This window comes from Lytechinus variegatus, chromosome 2 (genome assembly GCF_018143015.1).
Source record: "Lytechinus variegatus isolate NC3 chromosome 2, Lvar_3.0, whole genome shotgun sequence".
Taxonomy (NCBI): Eukaryota; Metazoa; Echinodermata; class Echinoidea; order Temnopleuroida; family Toxopneustidae; genus Lytechinus; species Lytechinus variegatus.
Window position 1 is genome coordinate 3,902,777 of NC_054741.1, and position 18,395 is coordinate 3,921,171.

The 18,395-nt window shown below is 36.7% G+C and overlaps 1 protein-coding gene across 1 annotated transcript; it reads left to right on the forward strand.

Moving 5' to 3' along the window:
* The first annotated feature begins 3,905 nt into the window (after window positions 1-3,905).
* Window positions 3,906-18,250, forward strand: LOC121407099 (RE1-silencing transcription factor-like). The gene is made up of 5 exons (XM_041598029.1): window positions 3,906-4,052; window positions 6,599-8,272; window positions 8,714-8,981; window positions 9,652-10,163; window positions 12,819-18,250. The coding sequence occupies exons 2-5, from the start codon at window positions 6,614-6,616 to the stop codon at window positions 13,314-13,316; spliced, it is 2,937 nt and encodes a 978-aa protein (XP_041453963.1). The 5' UTR covers window positions 3,906-4,052; window positions 6,599-6,613; the 3' UTR covers window positions 13,317-18,250.
* The last annotated feature ends 145 nt before the right edge of the window (window positions 18,251-18,395 follow it).

Below are 18,395 nucleotides of genomic sequence, written 5' to 3' on the forward strand. Positions count from 1 at the left end.
AATTAGAAGCAGATTTTAGAAAGAAAGAAAAGTGCAATACAATGTCAAAGTGATATCAACTACAGAACCTCTTAAAATGGGGACCCAACCCACTGAAGTGGAAGGCTGCGAAAAGAAAATTCAAACTAGCAGATTGAGGATGATTGTAAATGTTAGGGATACTCCAGGCTGAAACTGTACAATTTGAACAGATATAGTGAAATCAGACAAAAATAACAAAGTTGTAATATTTTAAAGTTTTATTTTTCCAGTGAAACAGTTTTTTGCACGTCCATAATTATAAATATGCAAAAAATAAGGGTCCCCGGGGCGGCAGGGCCCCGGTCTATATTTACGCATTTGAATTTAATAGAGTAGACTTAGAGTTACACGACAAATAACTTTCAATCTTCCCTTGTCAATTTCTTTCATGTTCTTTCGTTTTTTACCACTTGAAAACCACGGTAAGGATGGTTGTGTGTACACGGGGTCGATCGCCTGTTGGCCCCGTCTGTTCAACATCGATCGAATCGCCCAGAGAATGCAAACCAGGCCTTGCATTGTGGATGCTGGACCTGGAAACCTGCCCCGTATGGAAAACCCCCAATAGCACCCTAAACATGCTAAATAATCAAACTGACACGAATTAAGGTTGCAATTTAAATTGACATTCGCCATGTGAATCGCACGCCGAAATTCGATAACATTGCATATTAATTGACATTTCCTTCTTATTATTTATTCCTCTTTTCCGCCCCCCCCCTTCTATCATTCTCCCATTTTCATCAGTAGCTGCGCGCTGTAGGATTTAGCCTAGATTTATTACCTTTAAGCTGTGTTATTAAAAAGATATAATAAAAGGTATTTCATTTGTATATAATCCTATATAGTGCGAAGCGTGGGCTAAATTTGCTGAAAGTTAAAGGGATACTCCAGGCTGAGAATAATATGATTTGACAAAGAATAACAAATTGATGACATTTCAAAGTTTTGCATGAGTCCGGTGAAATAGTTCTAGGCTTGTTTTCATGAATATTCAATGAGCAAACTGATGATGTATACCCCACTTGTTCTTTTGTATTTTATTACATGAAATTAGGTTAATTCATTTTTTCCTTCAAAAACTTAAAACATTGGATTGGAAACTGATTAAGTGCATGAGATATTGATTGCTGCAATTTATTTCATTATAAGCGAGACATATCATTCACATATATGTATAAAATAATGAAACATGACTTTGTATGATTTCATGTAATTACATATCAAGAAAAGGGAAGGTGGGGATGCAACATCATCAGCCCACCAAATGAATATTCATGACGATATGCATGTCACTGTTTTCACAAAATATTGCTTAATTTTAAAATTCGATAACTTCGCTATTTGTTATCCGATTTTGATGAAATCTTCAGCATTTATACTAAATAGGTTCATTATTGCGGATTGAAATAATCGCTAGAGGGTATTCATTTGTCTCGCAATCTACTATGGTCAACAAGGAAATTCGTGATCACTCTCGCAAAAAGTGTTCACTGGCTTTCTAGGAAATTCGTGATCACTCTCGCAAAAGTGTTCACTAGCTTACAAGTTCACGAGCTTTCGAGTGCCGCTGCAACTCTTTATCACTTGATAAAGAGTTGCAGCGGCACTCGAAAGCTCGTGAACTTGTAAGCTAGTGAACACTTTTTGCGAGAGTGATCACGAATTTCCTTGTTGACCATAGTAGATTGCGAGACAAATGAATACCCTCTAGCGATTCTTCAGCATTTACTTTGTGAATTTACTCTATTTATTTAGATGATAATATTATGAATATTTTCAGCCCGGAGCATCCTTTAAGCACTTTCATTGTGTAAGGATGAATACGATACGTGTCCCAAGAAGTTTTTTTTTCACGTATAGTATACAATTCAGTTGTGATGACCAATGCGTTTAAAGGTGCAAGAAAGCACACCGAGCGAACAAAATAATTATCCCAGTGTAGCCACTTTAACCATTAGCCCATTTTCAAGAGGTTCCTACAATAAGTATATAACGCTTTGTCCTTCTTCATTGAGCGCCTAACGTATACAAGAACGGTGGTAGAAGATCCCAACATTTTAAGTCCTTGGTATTACTCTTTACCATTTTTGTAAGGCCATTAATAGGAAATTTTGGGGGTTAAGAAATGTGAAATAGCGAGAGAGCGGTGCAACCATAAGAACTTTGGGTGTCGATCCCGGAAGGGATAGGGATATACCCCCCCAAAAAAAAAAATCAGGTGGGGGTGGCCTGTACAATAATGCCTCCAATAAGGGCATAAAAAAACCCAGTATATTTCCAGAAACAAATTGTTATATTTATTAAAATACATAAAATCAATAAAAATTGACAAAATACAAAAAAAAAGAAAAACAAATTCCTTTCCCAACTCAGTTCATCCTAGGGTCGCAAAGCAATAATCCAAAGTCGTCACTTACGCCAGCCTCAAATGTCAGGCGATCCATTAAAATATGTTAGCTTACGTACGCTATAACCTCTTTCAATAAATGATGTGTACGGGCCATAAATTTCACAAATAGATTAGATTTCTATATAAACTATTTTAAAAGTTTGATCTTTGATGTTACTTATTATGTTTTGTTTTTGCCATGTTAACAATAATGTCAGAATCTGACACGAGATAAAACAAAATATTATGACAAAAGAAGTATAGAAATCACATTCTGAAATTACACAGAAATGTATTTTCATGTTTTTACCTATATGATCAACAAATCTGTTCATATTGGTTGTTTTAAGCGTTACTTATGCTATTCCGAGGCTAGGCCTATATTCCGTATTCAATCAAGTAGGCCTATAATTTTATTCTTCTTTCGATTTTGAGTTGTTCTCTTTCTTAAAATAAAATAGGTAGTACTTGTAAACTTGAAACTTGTTGTGCCAGTTTACAATGTTCAGTAATTTAATAGTGAATGTGGACTACAATGACCTTGAAAGTGATGCTCTAATGCAATTTTCGCATGTCAATTCCTTTAAAAGCTCCCCCGGGCCCCTAACTTGGTCGCTTCGGTGCCTCGCCCGGACCAATCGTCGCAAGAAATCGACAGATAGGCCTATGTGCAACCGAGCAAGATTTCCGGGGGGGGGGGGGGGGGGGCGGCTTTTGCTGGATGTAAGCAGGAAGAAATAACTCTTAATTGCACGGACTCGAAGAAGAGCATGACTGTATGCAGAAATTTCTTCCGGTGGGGCAAGACTCTTAAACTTTTTCGAAACTATGAGAGAGCCTCCGAGAGAGCCTACACTCTAAAAACAAATCAGTCAAAAATGACTAGTTAATAGGGTCAGCTGGGAGCAACTGTTATTCTAGTCATATTTGACTATTTTCTAGTCATATTTTACTAGAACAGAGTTATTTCTGACTGGAATATATGTCAGAAAATAATATGAATATCAGTGCATGATTTCCATATCAGTTGCTCTCAGCTGACTAATAGTCAATTTGACTGATTTGTTTTAAGAGTGTATAAGCAACCGCTATCGAGCTTTTACATTTTGAAAACTGAAATTAGAGAATTTCCTGCATACTGTTGGTGAATTTTGAGAAAATTTTCAATAAAGTTGGCCTAATTAAGTTTCCAGAATTTAGGGAGGGGGCAGTGCTCCACAGGTGCCCACCCTCGATCTGCACCCCCCCCTGCGTAAGTCGAAAAGTCGATGCTGCACTGATCCATAATTTAATGATCTACAGTATAGTAAACAAAATAGTCTGTTAAAACAAATAAATACTAAACATGACTACTCCAGTATGAGATAAACACAAAAACAGGCTATGAAATCATAACTACGAAAAAGATAGCAGTAGTCTACGTTGAAAACACAGTTTTTGCACCCGACGCATATACACTCTAGGGTGGTTCCGCACATGCGCAGTTATTAAATTGAGTCGGATTTCACGATTAGCATTTCGCGTGTTGAGGTCTCAGAAAGAGTCTAGCAAATGGCGTCGTAGTCTAAAAACTGTGACGGACTCGCGAAAACTACCCATCCATATTCCATTTCCGTGCCAATTTAAGCCTTGTTTTCAAGTAGGTAAGCTAGGAGGTTATTCATAGTACATTTTAATTTAATATTTTGAGCCTAAAGAAACTGATCAATGTCTGTTTGAGGTGGTTTTTGTTCGGTGATTGAGTGTCGGCTGTGTGTAGTTGCGGTGCATTTGACTCGTGATTACACTACAGTGTATTGTGTGGACGGATCGTAGCATTCTATTCATGCCGTTGTAGATCGAGTGTGCAGCCGGGAATCGGAGAGTGTGTCCGCGTGTTATGCATACTGTGCACCTGAATAACTGCATATTCACGTCTGTAACCTCTGTGTGTAGACTAACTTTATACCGGTATGGCTGTACTGTACTGATTCATGAATCACTGACGTCAGTCGTCTTGCATGCAACGTCAGCTCGGAGGACTTTTTGGGCATGGGGGGGGGGGTCCATATGGAACTCTTTCCCTGGCTTTAGGCCTATTCATGTACCGGTTCAAGTTTGGCCCTTCATTGGATTTGCATATTTCCAGGGTGGATGATTTTTCAGTTTACTTGCAGTTGCAAAAAGGGGTTAGGTCCACAATGAAAATTGTTAAAAATATAAAGAAAAAAATTGAAGGCAGGTTATAATATCTTTTTTTAATTATACCCAATTTTATGTTCACATGATAGGGTAAAGTACATCATGACAATTTACATGTAGTTTCTCATAAGAATATTGCAATAATATGGTTTACATTTCTCTCGGAACATGATTTACATTTCTCAAGACAGCGCCTTGTTGATCAAGCTGCTGCAAACAGTGACTAATAACTAGTTATTTTACCATGCTGTACTGCAACTAAAGGCCTGCAGTTCTCCGGTGAACGGAGGAATTCAACACAGAAGAAGAAGAAGGTCCAAAGTGGACCTAACCCCTTTTGCAACTGAACTCTTCACATGTGAAATGGGTCGGTTCTACAGCTGTATTGAGGATACATGTACATGTACTTCATGTTTTCCCAGGCTTCCTATTGATTAGAAGGGCTCCCACTTGGAACTACATGTAACAGTGATTTTGATTCGTTTTCTGTGAAAAGATGGGCAGGAACTTACAGAGATACATGTATGTATAGTAGTGCCTAGCGGTCAGGGTGTCACAGCTTAGGGAGAAAATGACAACATTTATGACAAGAGTTATGCAACCAAACCTGATTGGACTCCCTGCAGCGACTCAGAAAACTTTTATCCTTGGACTTGCACAAAAAATTAAAGGGGTACTCCAACTCCAGGATGAAAATAAATGAATAATAGAGTAAAATTCACCAAACAAGATTTTGAAAATTTCATCAAAATAGTATTACAAAATTGAATTTTAGAAATTAGCAATATTTTTTGAAAACAGGGGAGCGTTTCATGAAAGGACTTGTCGGACGTTTTATCCGACAAGTCCCATTTTATCCGACAGTTACTATAGTAACAGTGCCTCTCAGCCAATCACAATCAAGGAAAGATGTCAGATCTGACAACTTGTCAGACAAAAATGTTGATGAAACGGTCCCCAGTTCTCTGCATTTTGTGAACAGCACATTCCCTCTTTCCTTTTTATATAACATGAAATCATAATTATGTCATATTTTCATACATGAGTATGATATGTCACCCTTTTAATCAAATAAGTTGCAGCAATGATAATGCACTCACACTCACTATTTCTCTTTTGTTTTTTTATTTTTTGAATAATACAATATTTTCAACATTTAAAGATTTGACAATATTTTTTAAGGAACAATTTGAGTGAACAATTCCACATGTTTGGGGAGAAAGAAAACTTTGTTTCACATGAGAATTACATGTAGGAGAAAATTAGAATGTTTCATACGTAAAATAGTGAGTAGGTGATATCGTTAGTCCCCTAATTTGCATACAGTCCAGGATATTTTGTGAAATTAAGCAAAGCTTTAAAATATCATAATTTTTTATGAAGTCTTCAGTGTTAAGCTTGTTGGATTTTTCTCTTTTTATTTTGGGTGGATTTGTCCTTTAAGTTTGAAACAGGGGGTTAGTGTGAGCCAAGTAAATGTGACCCTGCATACAGGTGGCTCTCTTTTATAGCATGAAGTTAGAATTGAGTTTAGAAGAGCTACAGATTGCCAAGACATTACAATGTGTTATATACAATGTAAGCAAGAACTAACAAATTGTACTACAGTAGAATCAAGTTTTATGAGGAAGAAAAAAATTTAACTTGGAAATTATGTCAATACTTTTTAAAACAACCATTGTGGCATGATCTATATGTTGATTACAGTTCATAAATTCATCCATAATTACACCTTAAAATTTTTATTCTGTTGTAACGGTAGCCTGTCAATGGTAATTTAAATTCGTGTGTTGATATTAAGGGAATGATGACTGAAAATGTCTTTGTATTTCATATGGAAAGTTTGTTTGCTTCGATACTTTGTTGATTTCATGGTTAACTAGATTATTTCAATGAAAAAAGTAATTTAGAATTTCAAGAATTTTCACCTGTAATTTTGTTTCATCTTGGGTTGATTCATATGAGAATGATGTATGTGTTTCTTTTTTATGTTTACTTTTCCAGAAAAACAACATCAAAATGAGCACCAGCAGTGATGATACACAGTTCAACTGCCGGCTCTGCAACTTTGTAGGAACAAGCAAGACCGCAATCGCAGAGCATTTCCTGACAGAACACATAGAACAGTATGTCTCCCTTAGCAAGGCAACTCCTTTAAAATCACCTAAGAATGAAACAGTAACTAAAAAAGAAAAATTAGAGGAAGGGGAGCAAGAAGTGGATGAATCAGAAGCAGAGAATGAGGATATTACAAATGAAGAAGAGGAAAAAGAAGATGAGGAGAAAAGGTCCAAGACCTTAGACGAAATTCTGAAAAAGAAACTAGAAAAGGATACTAGTCCTGGATTTGGCAGGGGGATGCGGAGAAGGAAGAAGACCACTCCCATCAAGTATTCCATGGATGATGACGATGAAGATGAAGATGATTGGTTACCAAAGAGAGAGCCAGAACCATCTAAAACCATCTACGTACGTCAACCTTCCATACTTAACAAAGGACGTGGAAGGCCACGCAAAAAGGGTAAGCGTGGACGTCCTCAAACGCTTGGATTGAAGAAGTCCAAATTGAAGCCGAAGAGTGCTGCCCCAACTCCAAAACCACCTCCACCCCTGAAGCCTAAAACTGAGATGAGGAAAAGGGCTGATGAGAAGAACTTGCCAATTCCATACTATGTATTTAATAGAATCTTAGATGACAGAGTGGAAACATGGTTCAAACATTTCAAAGAAAAGCGGGAAGCTATAGAAATGGTCCGTTGTGCCAATGATAGGTGTGCCAATGTTATGAGTGTAGAGGAGATGGTCATCCATGAGAAGTGCCACGTGCCAAACCTTGACGGATTCCGTTGTTTCGAATGTGGGGTCCTCAGCCTCCATTGGAACAAGATGAGGGTTCACTATCGATCTGAGCATGACCCTAAGCTGAATGCTGCCATGTGTGATTTTGAAGGCTGTGAGAAGATATTCCCATGCATTGGCACCAAGCTCCTGCAGAGTCATGCCCTCAAAGCACACTTCAAACCACAACTTTTAGCAAGACTGAAGAGCCCAGACTTTGATCCGTCGGAGTATGCACAATATATGCTGGCCCCTGAGAGTGAAGCGGACAGACAGTCCATTTTAAGAAAACGTGGCAATAAGCGTCCTGCAGAAGATGAAGATGATGATGATGAAGAAGAAGAAGAAGAGGGAGGAGAAATAAAAGCTCCTGCTAAGCCAGAAGCAAAAAAGCCCAAGAGGAGAAAGTTCAAGCGCTACAAGGTGCATGTATGCAATATCTGCATGGCCAGATTCAAGGATGAAGGGGAGATGCTTTCACACAAGGATGCACATTACAAGGACAACTCTGAAGTAATCTACTGTACAGAATGCCCAGATTACAACACCACAGATGAGGAAGAGATACGAAAGCATTTGGCAGAAACCCACAAAAGAATGCTGCACTTGCACCGCTGTCATGAATGCAACAATTTCTCAACCAACCACTACCATGACTTGAAGAAACATCTTGTCACTCACACAGGTGCCAAGAACTACATGTGTGAGTTATGTGGCAGGCGTACCACCACGCCCTTCAATCTGCGTATTCACTACAGGCGTATCCACGCTTCAGAAGAGGAGAAGAAGCACCACTGTATGACATGTGACTATAAGTGTGCTGACAAAGGCATCCTGAAGGTGAGCTGATCTCAGTATTGTAGACTAAATGTAGATTTTGGTCATAGATAATCTGTACTTGTTATTAAATTATGTACCAGTTTTAGTTAACCCTAATAGACCCGGGTTATTTGGGCCCATCTCACAACGGGGAAGTGGGTAGAGGAGGGGGCTGGAAATTGTTGCTGACTTAATTCTGATCATAAACAAGGCAAAATTTTAACCAGTTAAAGTAGCAATAGTGAAACAAAGTTGTATTGGATTATTACATAAATTCACAATTTGGAGCAATTTTGGGTCTGACATGCATTATGTTACATAACTTCTTATCTACAGACCCATTCAGCAAATGTCGTGGTCAAAAAAAAATTCACGGCCGAAGGGGGGCTGGTTCCTCAGTGGCTTTAACTCATTGTTTAATTTTCATACATCTTTGGGATATTGTATTTCATTATTTTGTAGGAGCACATCAAGCACAAGCATGGCCTGCTGCTTAATAAGGACAGCTATGGAAGACCCAAACCAACCGCAACCTTTGCCTGTAACTTATGTGACTATGTGGGCCGCAAGCAGAAGAGTCTGGAATACCACATGCGCATTCACAAAGAGAATCGCCAGTTCAAATGCCAGCTTTGCCCCTATGCCAGTAAGACGAAGAATAATCTAGTACTTCATATCCGTACTCATGAAGGGATGCAGCCCAACAAGTGTCCTCACTGCGACTTCAAAGGTGAGAGCTCACTTCTTTTCCAGGATTCCATGATAAGAAGTAGTCTTCAAGAAAAGCGATTTAAATATATGTTTTATTAAGACCCCCCAAAAAAAAAAAAAATTGTGTACATGTATGTAAAGACAAAAAATTTGGTAATTAAAAAACATTTGCTGCTATTTGATACTCAAAATACCACCTGCCAAATGACTATTTGGTATCCTTTCTTTGCATTCTTTGTACTCACTCTTGCGTGAATGATTAATCATTTGAGTTTTAAAGTTAAGAATGTTACAATGATATGCAGGACACTTACATGTATCTGTTGTATTTGTTATTGGTTATAATAAATCATTGAAAATTCTTGGTTTCATTTTTGTGGGATGCACTGAATGATACAGTTGCACATCCAAGGGGGCGGGGGGATTCCCCCCCCCTTGCATCGAACATGGACCCATTCATGGTCTAATACTGCTTTGTTGATAAAATGCACTTCATCTTCACAGTTAATGTTTTCTCATGTAAATCTAGACTTTTTTGCTTGTTTGGTCTTTAGAGGTAAACAATTTCTGTTATAGGTTTAGATACACAGAGGTTGGGAGACTGAATTTAAAACACTTTCTTACTCCAAATATAAGGAATCCTACCTACATGTATATCTGTAACTGTCTTTTCTCTTTAATTTATTCAGGTGCAACCAATAAGATTGTGTCTGAGCACATCATGAGCAAGCATGCCAAGGTCCGTCCATACCGCTGCAATGTGTGCGGCTGGACAGCAGCATACAATGGCAACATGTGGAAGCATGTTGAGAACCACCAAAAGGTCCTTGGAGACCAGATGCCTGAGTTTCCTGTCAGTGTCCTTTCCAATATAGATGACCTCAACATGCCTACACCTCTCCGCGCCCCATCTGGCAAGAAGCGTGGCCAAGGAAAAGACCCAACCTCGCCATCATCGCCTACGTCTAGACCGAAAGTCAAGAGGAACCGTCAACCGAAATTTCCGGAGCCTCCCAGCGGTGTCATCCTTGCCAACAGGTCTGTGGTGCAGGAGGTTCCTGTGACAGTAACAATAACTCACCAAGAAGATGCCCCACAACAGCAGCCTCATGAAGTAGCAGTAGCAGCAGCTCCACAACCTCCTCAAGCCCACCCACAATCTGTTTCATCGGTCATCAATCATGAAGGAATGGTCATTCAGGTACAAAGCAGGGGTATTTAAGTGGTCTATATTCATTTGGTCTACAAGCAGTCTACTTCTCATATAGTCTATAGTATTACCACATGGACTAGTTCTAGTTCTCACTTGCATGTAATCTAATTTTCACTTCATCTAGTTTTTAAATTTATATTGAGGTTTATTAACAGTTTGTCTAACCATATATCATGAATGGCGTTAGATCACACAGAATTTAGAGGAAATGGGTTTACCCTAAGTGGAAATTAGATCAAAAAGTAAATGGGCTATTCCACGGTTACTCACGTTACATTTGGAGACACCTTGACTCATACTTGGAGCTGTAACTCCATTATTACTGATAGGAACTAAACATCTCCTTATCACAACAAAGTACACAGTCTGACTATCCTTCGTATAAAAACAAAACTTGGGAAATTTTATTATGCTCCTGGCAAATCTTTGGAATGTGTCGGTTACTCACGTTACATGATTTGGACATGCATAAAATGAAAAGTCGACATAAGTGAAAAGTCTCCTCATACAAGGCTTTTATGAAAGTTGATTATATCCATTTCAAAGAAGTATATTAGGGAGACAAACTTTGTATATAATTAAAAAAATAAAGAACACATGGTTTTTACTTGGGGTGCAGATAAAATGGTTACTCACGTTACATTTTGTCCATGTATGGTTAACAACACACATGTCATTAAAAATTCAATAATGTGTGTAAAATTCATTGCTAGGAACATCAAAAACAGATTTTATGCCAAAAATTGGAACAATTGGAGCTTTAATAGGGAGTAGGAGGAAAAAGTATGATTTCGCTTACTAATTATGCATAAATTAGCATAATCACTTAATACCAATTTGCATGAAATAAATTACTGTACAGTATTGTAGATTATGTCCAAGACAACCTGCGTGCAAATTTTTGGCGTGATCGTGCGGCCAATGGCCGAGATCTCAAGGGGGCCTGGGAGGCCCCCCCCCCCCCCGGGCCATATCAACTCCCAAAATACCCCGGCCTAGATAGGGTTACAGGTAAGGGCATTCAGTGTGTTGTTCGAACACTCGTTAAAGTTTGGTCTTAAAGTCTTACTAATGCACTCTCGCATTGTGAACACTTCTACTAATATTCAATTTTTTGTGTGATTGTATGACCACTGATATTTTGATGAACAAAGAGTCACATCAAAGAGGTGTACCCTCATTTTGCTTTTAATTAATCAAAAATAACTTCACAACTCACCATGAGACTTAAAACTTGACATCCCACAGAAAATGTTACCTAACTGAATAATTTTTACTGGTTACTCACATTACATGATGGTTACTCACGTTACAAAGTTACTCACGTTACAGATTTTCTTCATCATTTTTATAAAAAATTGTACTTTTTAATGATTTTGATAGTCATCACTGTGTCAAAGATTGTTTGAAGGAAGAGAATTTAAAATCCCACCAATTAACTGTGAAGAATTTTTCTCTCAGAAAACAAAGTCAGTTTTTTCGGTTACTCACGTTACATCACCTGAGCAGGTTGCAATATTCATTTTTTGAATGAGTACTACAAATTTACTTGAAAAGCTGTTGTGTATTTTAAGTAATTTGACTCTTCTAAACTTCAGAAATATATAAAGTGGTATGTTGTTGCAATAACAAAATGGTAATAAGGCATATTTCATTTTTCACTATTTTTCTTGTATTTTGGTACAGAATGGAAGACACAACTTTTGACCATTTTTTTCCAAAGTATACATATGAAAATAAACTTTTTATTTTTTGTTCCTGAAACTATCGTGTATGAAGGACTTAAAGTATTAAAAAATTCAAGAAAATATTGAATTTGAATTTTTAAGCTCATGTCCACCAACCTGTGGAATCGCCCAAATGGGCTAAATGGCAATTAGACCATATGGTAAGTAGACAAACGGTTTGCAGATGAATTAGGATTAGACCATGTGAGATGAGACCAAACAGATATTAAACAAAGGAGATGTTAAGCAATTACTTGTTTGAGTTGTAACCTCATACAAATTATAGTTCTTAATATCTAAGCTTTAGCAGAATGCTTCAATATTGTTCATGTTCATACATACATGGCATAATATTGAAAAGTAAGAATTTCCCGCAAGCTGGAAGTCGGGTTGTCAGGATTGTTATTTTTCTTCGTGAAAGTCTGGAGAGAAGTGAAAAAGTTTATTTTGTTTGATAATATTATTACATGCTGTCTCTGTTTAGCACATCTATAATCTATTGTTTTGCATTTCTATAGCTTGATAACAATAGAGATAAGTACATTTCAGAAATAAACCATCGTTAATGCTAAAATACTTTTTCAAAACTTGGCTTGAATGGATAAAGGCTTGGATAACTTAAGAGAAGTGTCCTGTTAATGTGAATTTGGTTTTGTTGAATAAGCAAATATTGGCCTGAGTCAATTTCATGGGAGTTAGTATGGCATGGAAAAACAACTTTATAATTTTAACAGAAGTATTTGAAAACGTGATAGTGCAGCACATTGAAAAAAGATTAGTGAGTATGAATTCGAGAATGTAACTTTTGGGTGTTGATGGAAGTATTATTTGGTTGGTAATAGGAATTGATTGATTTTCAGTAACTTTGGTAGTGACTTGTGAGCATTTATGTCATAATTTTTCCATCTATTTTTAGATGGTGAACGTGGAACCAGCTCATGACGCACAACCACACCATGTGAAGGTCAGTAGCGACAACCATATCATACGTCACCACCCCATGATAGAGTACAGTAGTGTGCCACCAGTGTCTGTCACCCAACAGATCATCGCTGCGGGTAATGACATGGCACATGTCATATCAGAGCAGCAATTCCATCAACTGCAGCAGCAACAACAGCAACAGCAGCAACAACAACAGCAGCAACAGCAACAACAACAGCAGCAACAACAACCACCACCACAACCCAACCAAGGACATCCTCCGCAATCACACACCCCTCTTGCGCCACCTCCTGCACTGCACAGCCAACAGCCCAAGGCACCCTTGCACCCTGTACCTCTTGAGATCCATGCTGTCCCTATTCACCCCACCACCCACAGTAACATCCCGACACCAGTCGTTGAGCAGATAGTGCGTGATACAGACCATGCTGTACATCATTTGGTGGCTGCCATGATGCCACGGTGGTAGGTAACCATGGTTTCTCCTAAACATCGTCCAGTTACACAAAAGATTGCAATCAAGTGCGAAATGACTGTGGCCAATAAACCAAGAGCATTTTGATTCGAAGACTGATCAATCTGTAACCACTCTGTAACCATAAACTTTTGTGTTAAGAAACCTCAGAGTTATGCTTTGGAAAGAGATAAGATATTTCTTTGGTATTTAGTAATAGAGACATTCAAGCTGTAAACTCAAAGATTTGGGTGATATGTTGGCATAGATCTTCTACTAGTACTTTAAATCAAGTTAATGGCGTGCAATCATGCCATGGGCATTTATTGCACATACACATGCATCAAGTGTACATGAAAAATGATTGAAATTCTTGTTATAAGGTCTGAAGCAATTTTTTTATAGTTTTGCTTTATTCCATTTATGAATACTACCAAATTCAGTATTTTCTTGCTCAGTATCTTACCATTTGTATTTTAACATTTAGAATTCTTTGTAATCATTTGCTGAGGCTGAAGCAAACCAAAAAAAAGGGGGGGGGGGGTGGTAGGGGTAAAGTTTAATTTCTAATCAAATCCAATTGAGTTCAATCCAGGAATTGTTGAGTCATACAGTTGTACAGGAACAATACGGAAATAATTTTCATTTACCAGTATTATTATGTTTGCAAAAAAAAATGTAGGCTTGTAAACAGATATAGTTTCAAAATTTTGTAAATATATGTCATTGGTCAATTATTGTTTACTGAACATTTTAGAAACCATGAAAATATGGACATTTTTACCAAATTTTATCAATGGATTTTGTCAGTTTAACGTGCATATTTCTCTGTAACTTTTGAATCAACCCACAGAAGACTGAAGTGATTCATTTTTCATCTAGGTTTAATCCTGCTTTAACACCAGCTTGTATTGAAATAGATGGGGTAGATGTACATGAGACAACCAAAGCACGCAACCTGGGCGTTCACATGGATCAACACCTTCAATTAAAACAACATGTTAGGATTATGACTCAATCTGCAATGTGTTCATTGAGAAGAATTGCAAAAATTCGGAATTGCTTGTGTAAAAAGACCACTGAAACGTTGATTCACGCTTTTGTTTCTTCCAGAATTGACTTTTGCAATTCACTTTTATATGGCCTGCCTGAAAAAGATATAAGAAAGATACAAATAGTGCAAAACAGCGCAGCCAGACTTATCATGCGTGCTAAAGGTAAAGATCCCATTACGCCCTTGTTGTCGCACTTGCATTGGTTGCCTGTACAGAAGAGGATTGTTTTCAAGATAATAGCGATATGTCATAAAACATTAGTAAGTCTCCATTGTACCTATATAATCTGATTACTGAATATGTCCCACAAAGGAATCTCCGTTCTTCTAGCCAGAATTTATTAACTGTACCAACATCTAAAACATGTTCGTTTGGTGATCGTGCCTTTCAGTTAGCAGCACCTGTACTATGGAATAAACTGCCTAATAATCTGAGGGCCATCACATGTACTTCCACCTTTCTTAAATCTTTAAAAACATACTTGTTCTCATGTTAGATTATTTGGTTTAGGATAGGTATGTTGCAATGTTTTGTTAATCTTTCATTTAGTATTTATGTATTTTATTCTAAGTATACCTGTATTAGACTTAATTACCTCCTTTGTAAAGCGCATAGAGATTCTGTAGAATATTATGCGCTATATAAGCATCTACTATTATTATTTTTATTATTAATAATGATATACATGTATGCATTTGTTAACCAATGCTCTTTTGAATATTCTTTTGCATCGTTGGAAATATGAAGGGCAATTCTTGTCTCCCATTTCATGATCTCTTCATGGTAACCATCACATTTGTATAATTTTGAGCATTTGAGCATCTGATTGGCTACAGAAGGGATCCTCATATTGGCAATATAACAATCCTGGTAAAATGGGCATGTACTGTATGACAGCCATAAACTGCACTACACTATTTCATACTATATTCCCTCTTTTTGTGAGAGAGAAGGGGGGGGGGGTTGATATTCATTATTTTTGCAGGTTCATGAATAAACTCATACTACTGAATAAATTTCCACATAAATATAGAGGCTTTAGATAATTAGGGCAAGGTCACTTTTTTATTCCAGTCCCAAGTGGCAATAATTAAAAATAGCTCCATACATATCAAAGGTAAAGGAAAGGGGCTTTGAGGCAAATTATAGGTCGTTCAAGGTCAGGGTTTTGGTTGCATGGAATTGCATTAAGCTCTATGTATTAACAATAAAAAAGTTTGGATCATCTTTGATGTACCTATTTGATGTGCTAAAAATAATTGGGATAATGTAAGCCATGCTATTATGATATGATACAGAACAGTTAGTTCATTGGTCCTTTACTGTGGATTGATGAGATACATCAAGCAAAATGAGTTGATTTAGCTGCAGTCTTGTTGTCTAACGTGAGATTGACAGATGAACTTTTGCCTTTGTTGGTCTAACCAGTGGGTTGACATTGCACTTGCTACCTAGCTTCTGAAAGGCTTTCTAAGCAAGAAAAACCTGTAGAGCATTACATGTCATCAGATATGTTTTCTTGACTTTGATTGGCTGAAAAGCATATAGGTTCAGGCTGATACAATGGTAGCTGTTTGATCACTTTGATGAGTTGGCATTTGCAATGCAGCATATTAAAGATATTTTATAACGATAATGATCAGTTTGGATTTTTAACATAGGACCAACCAGCTTTCTTTAATAAGTATCTCATTTCAGAATTAACTTCTCACTTTTATGGATACTAATATTTTTATTCACAAGGGATGCTAAAAAATGCAATTTAAGTATTTTATATTTCAGGAGGGGTGTATTTTGTTCATTAGCAAATTAACCAATTCCCAATCAATTTCATTTTGTATTTACCATTTATTCGAAACATCAAAATTACTTTATAGGGGTGGGAAGGGTGACTATTTATGTTGGTTATGACAAGAATTTGTCACTTTGTTCTATAACCGGTGTGTTGGCTCATCAGTTGGTAGAGCGTCTGTCTCACAATTGGGAGTTCAAACCCGGTCACATCAGACTAAAAGACGTTTAACAATTGGATTTGCTGCTACCCTGTTTGGCGTTCATCAATGAAAGGGATAGAGCCTTGTCAATCTGGCGCTGCAGGGCCCACAACCAATTGGGCAAAGCAAATTTTCGGAATATTTCATTTCATGTCTATTTCGAACAATAAATTATGGATTTTTCATGTTAATGTAAACTTCACTTAACCAAAACATGATCATGATGTGAGATGTGATGTACATTCTACAAATAATCAGCATTTTAACCTACCCCCTTTTCCCTCTATTTTATTTGCTTGTTTGATGATGTAAATACTGTAAAGATTTTTAGTTGCTAGAAGTGTCAAAGCCGTGAGTGAACAGTTAGTGAGATGATATCAGTGAAAAAAAAAGATAATTGCTGTGTATAGTTCTAAATTGTAGTTATATTAAAATGAAAGTTCTTCCATTTTAAAAGTTCAGTAATAAATTATAGTTTTAGTAGTTGTGAATATACATGTAATCTAGCACTTTAATAAGTACTGATCTATGATAGCAAATAATGTATACATGTTTTGAAAGATGAAATAATGTTGATATACTTTTATTTCTAATCCAAGTGAATTTGTATTGATACTGCATTGTAAATTACCAGCATGTTTCAGTTGCAGCAACACAGTTTTGAGAATTCATTTTCACAGTGATCACATTGTTTTTACCAATTTATATTGTATCTGCTGTTGTTCCCTTTTAATTACCAGATTGCAGCGCTGCTAGAGATTTGTTTAGATATACTTGAAATGATTTGTCAATTGTCATGACTTTGAATTGTCAAGACAGCTTTGAGTGTATCTCATATATCTGAAGAGTGTTGTTTTTTTTTGGTGAAAAGAAATACATTCACTATCTATTTAATTTTCAGTTATGTAGAATTTAGATTAGAAATGCTTCTATGCAGAAGACACTGCACAATGACAATCGTATCAAACAATTATGGTATTGGTTTTGTATGCTCCCAAATCCTTGTTGCTATTGTAAATTTTCTGCCCTGCTTTTATTATTTATAATTATCCTGGAGTGCATTGCAATGCCAATAGACCTGTTTACCCAATGATGTAATCATGACATTCAAATTGTATGCGTACTTTTAAAACTAAAAAGGTGTTCTTGACTGCCTGGAAGCTTGTCAGACATAGCATCAAATATTGTATGCAAACTGGGAATAAACATATTGTAGTGTACTAATATGTTTATGAGATACTAATTGACTAGGTTCCCCAGGAAAAACACATTTATTAATTTGAACCCTTCAGTAAACAAGCCTATTCAATATGAATATGTTTACATTTGTAAAATGTTATAAGATATGAAATTGATCATTTGTTTTTTATTGATTGGACAGAGATTTTAACCCTTTACTTCTTATCATGGGCAGAAATCCCAGGGGGATGTGTCCCCTTTACCAAAAATAGTCAGGGGGACATCATATCAAATGTCCCCCACACTATTTTTGGTCTTTTATGATGGAGAAAAATATATTATTCATAATTGAAATAATACATGTATTTTGGACTAAATGGCCTTACATTTTGGGTGAAAACTTTTTTTTTTTTGCTTGTCAAATTTCCCAGCCCCTGGTCCCCTACTTTGGGGACAGATTTCTGCCCATGTAAATTATGAATTTAAGTGTCAACTGCCATAATTGTTACCCATTGTATTTATTTTAAAGGACATGTATGCATTTTGTATCAAATGCAGGTTCAACATAGCATGGTATTAGAATAATGCAGTATGAATTGATATAGATAATATTATCCATGACCTTTTTCTTGTGGGTATTTTGTATGCTGCCCTATTTGAATGTACTGAACATGTATTATGAGTCCTTTGCAAATAAAGCCCATCCATTTCCCAATCAAAATGTTTTTGGCCTCTATTTCTTAATTTATGACCTGTTTGAACCAAGTTATATACTTTTTGTAAATTGATGTCAGTTTTGTTTTAAAACTTTATGTAAGTGTTCGTATAGGATAAAAAATAAAACAATCTATAATATTAAAAATTGT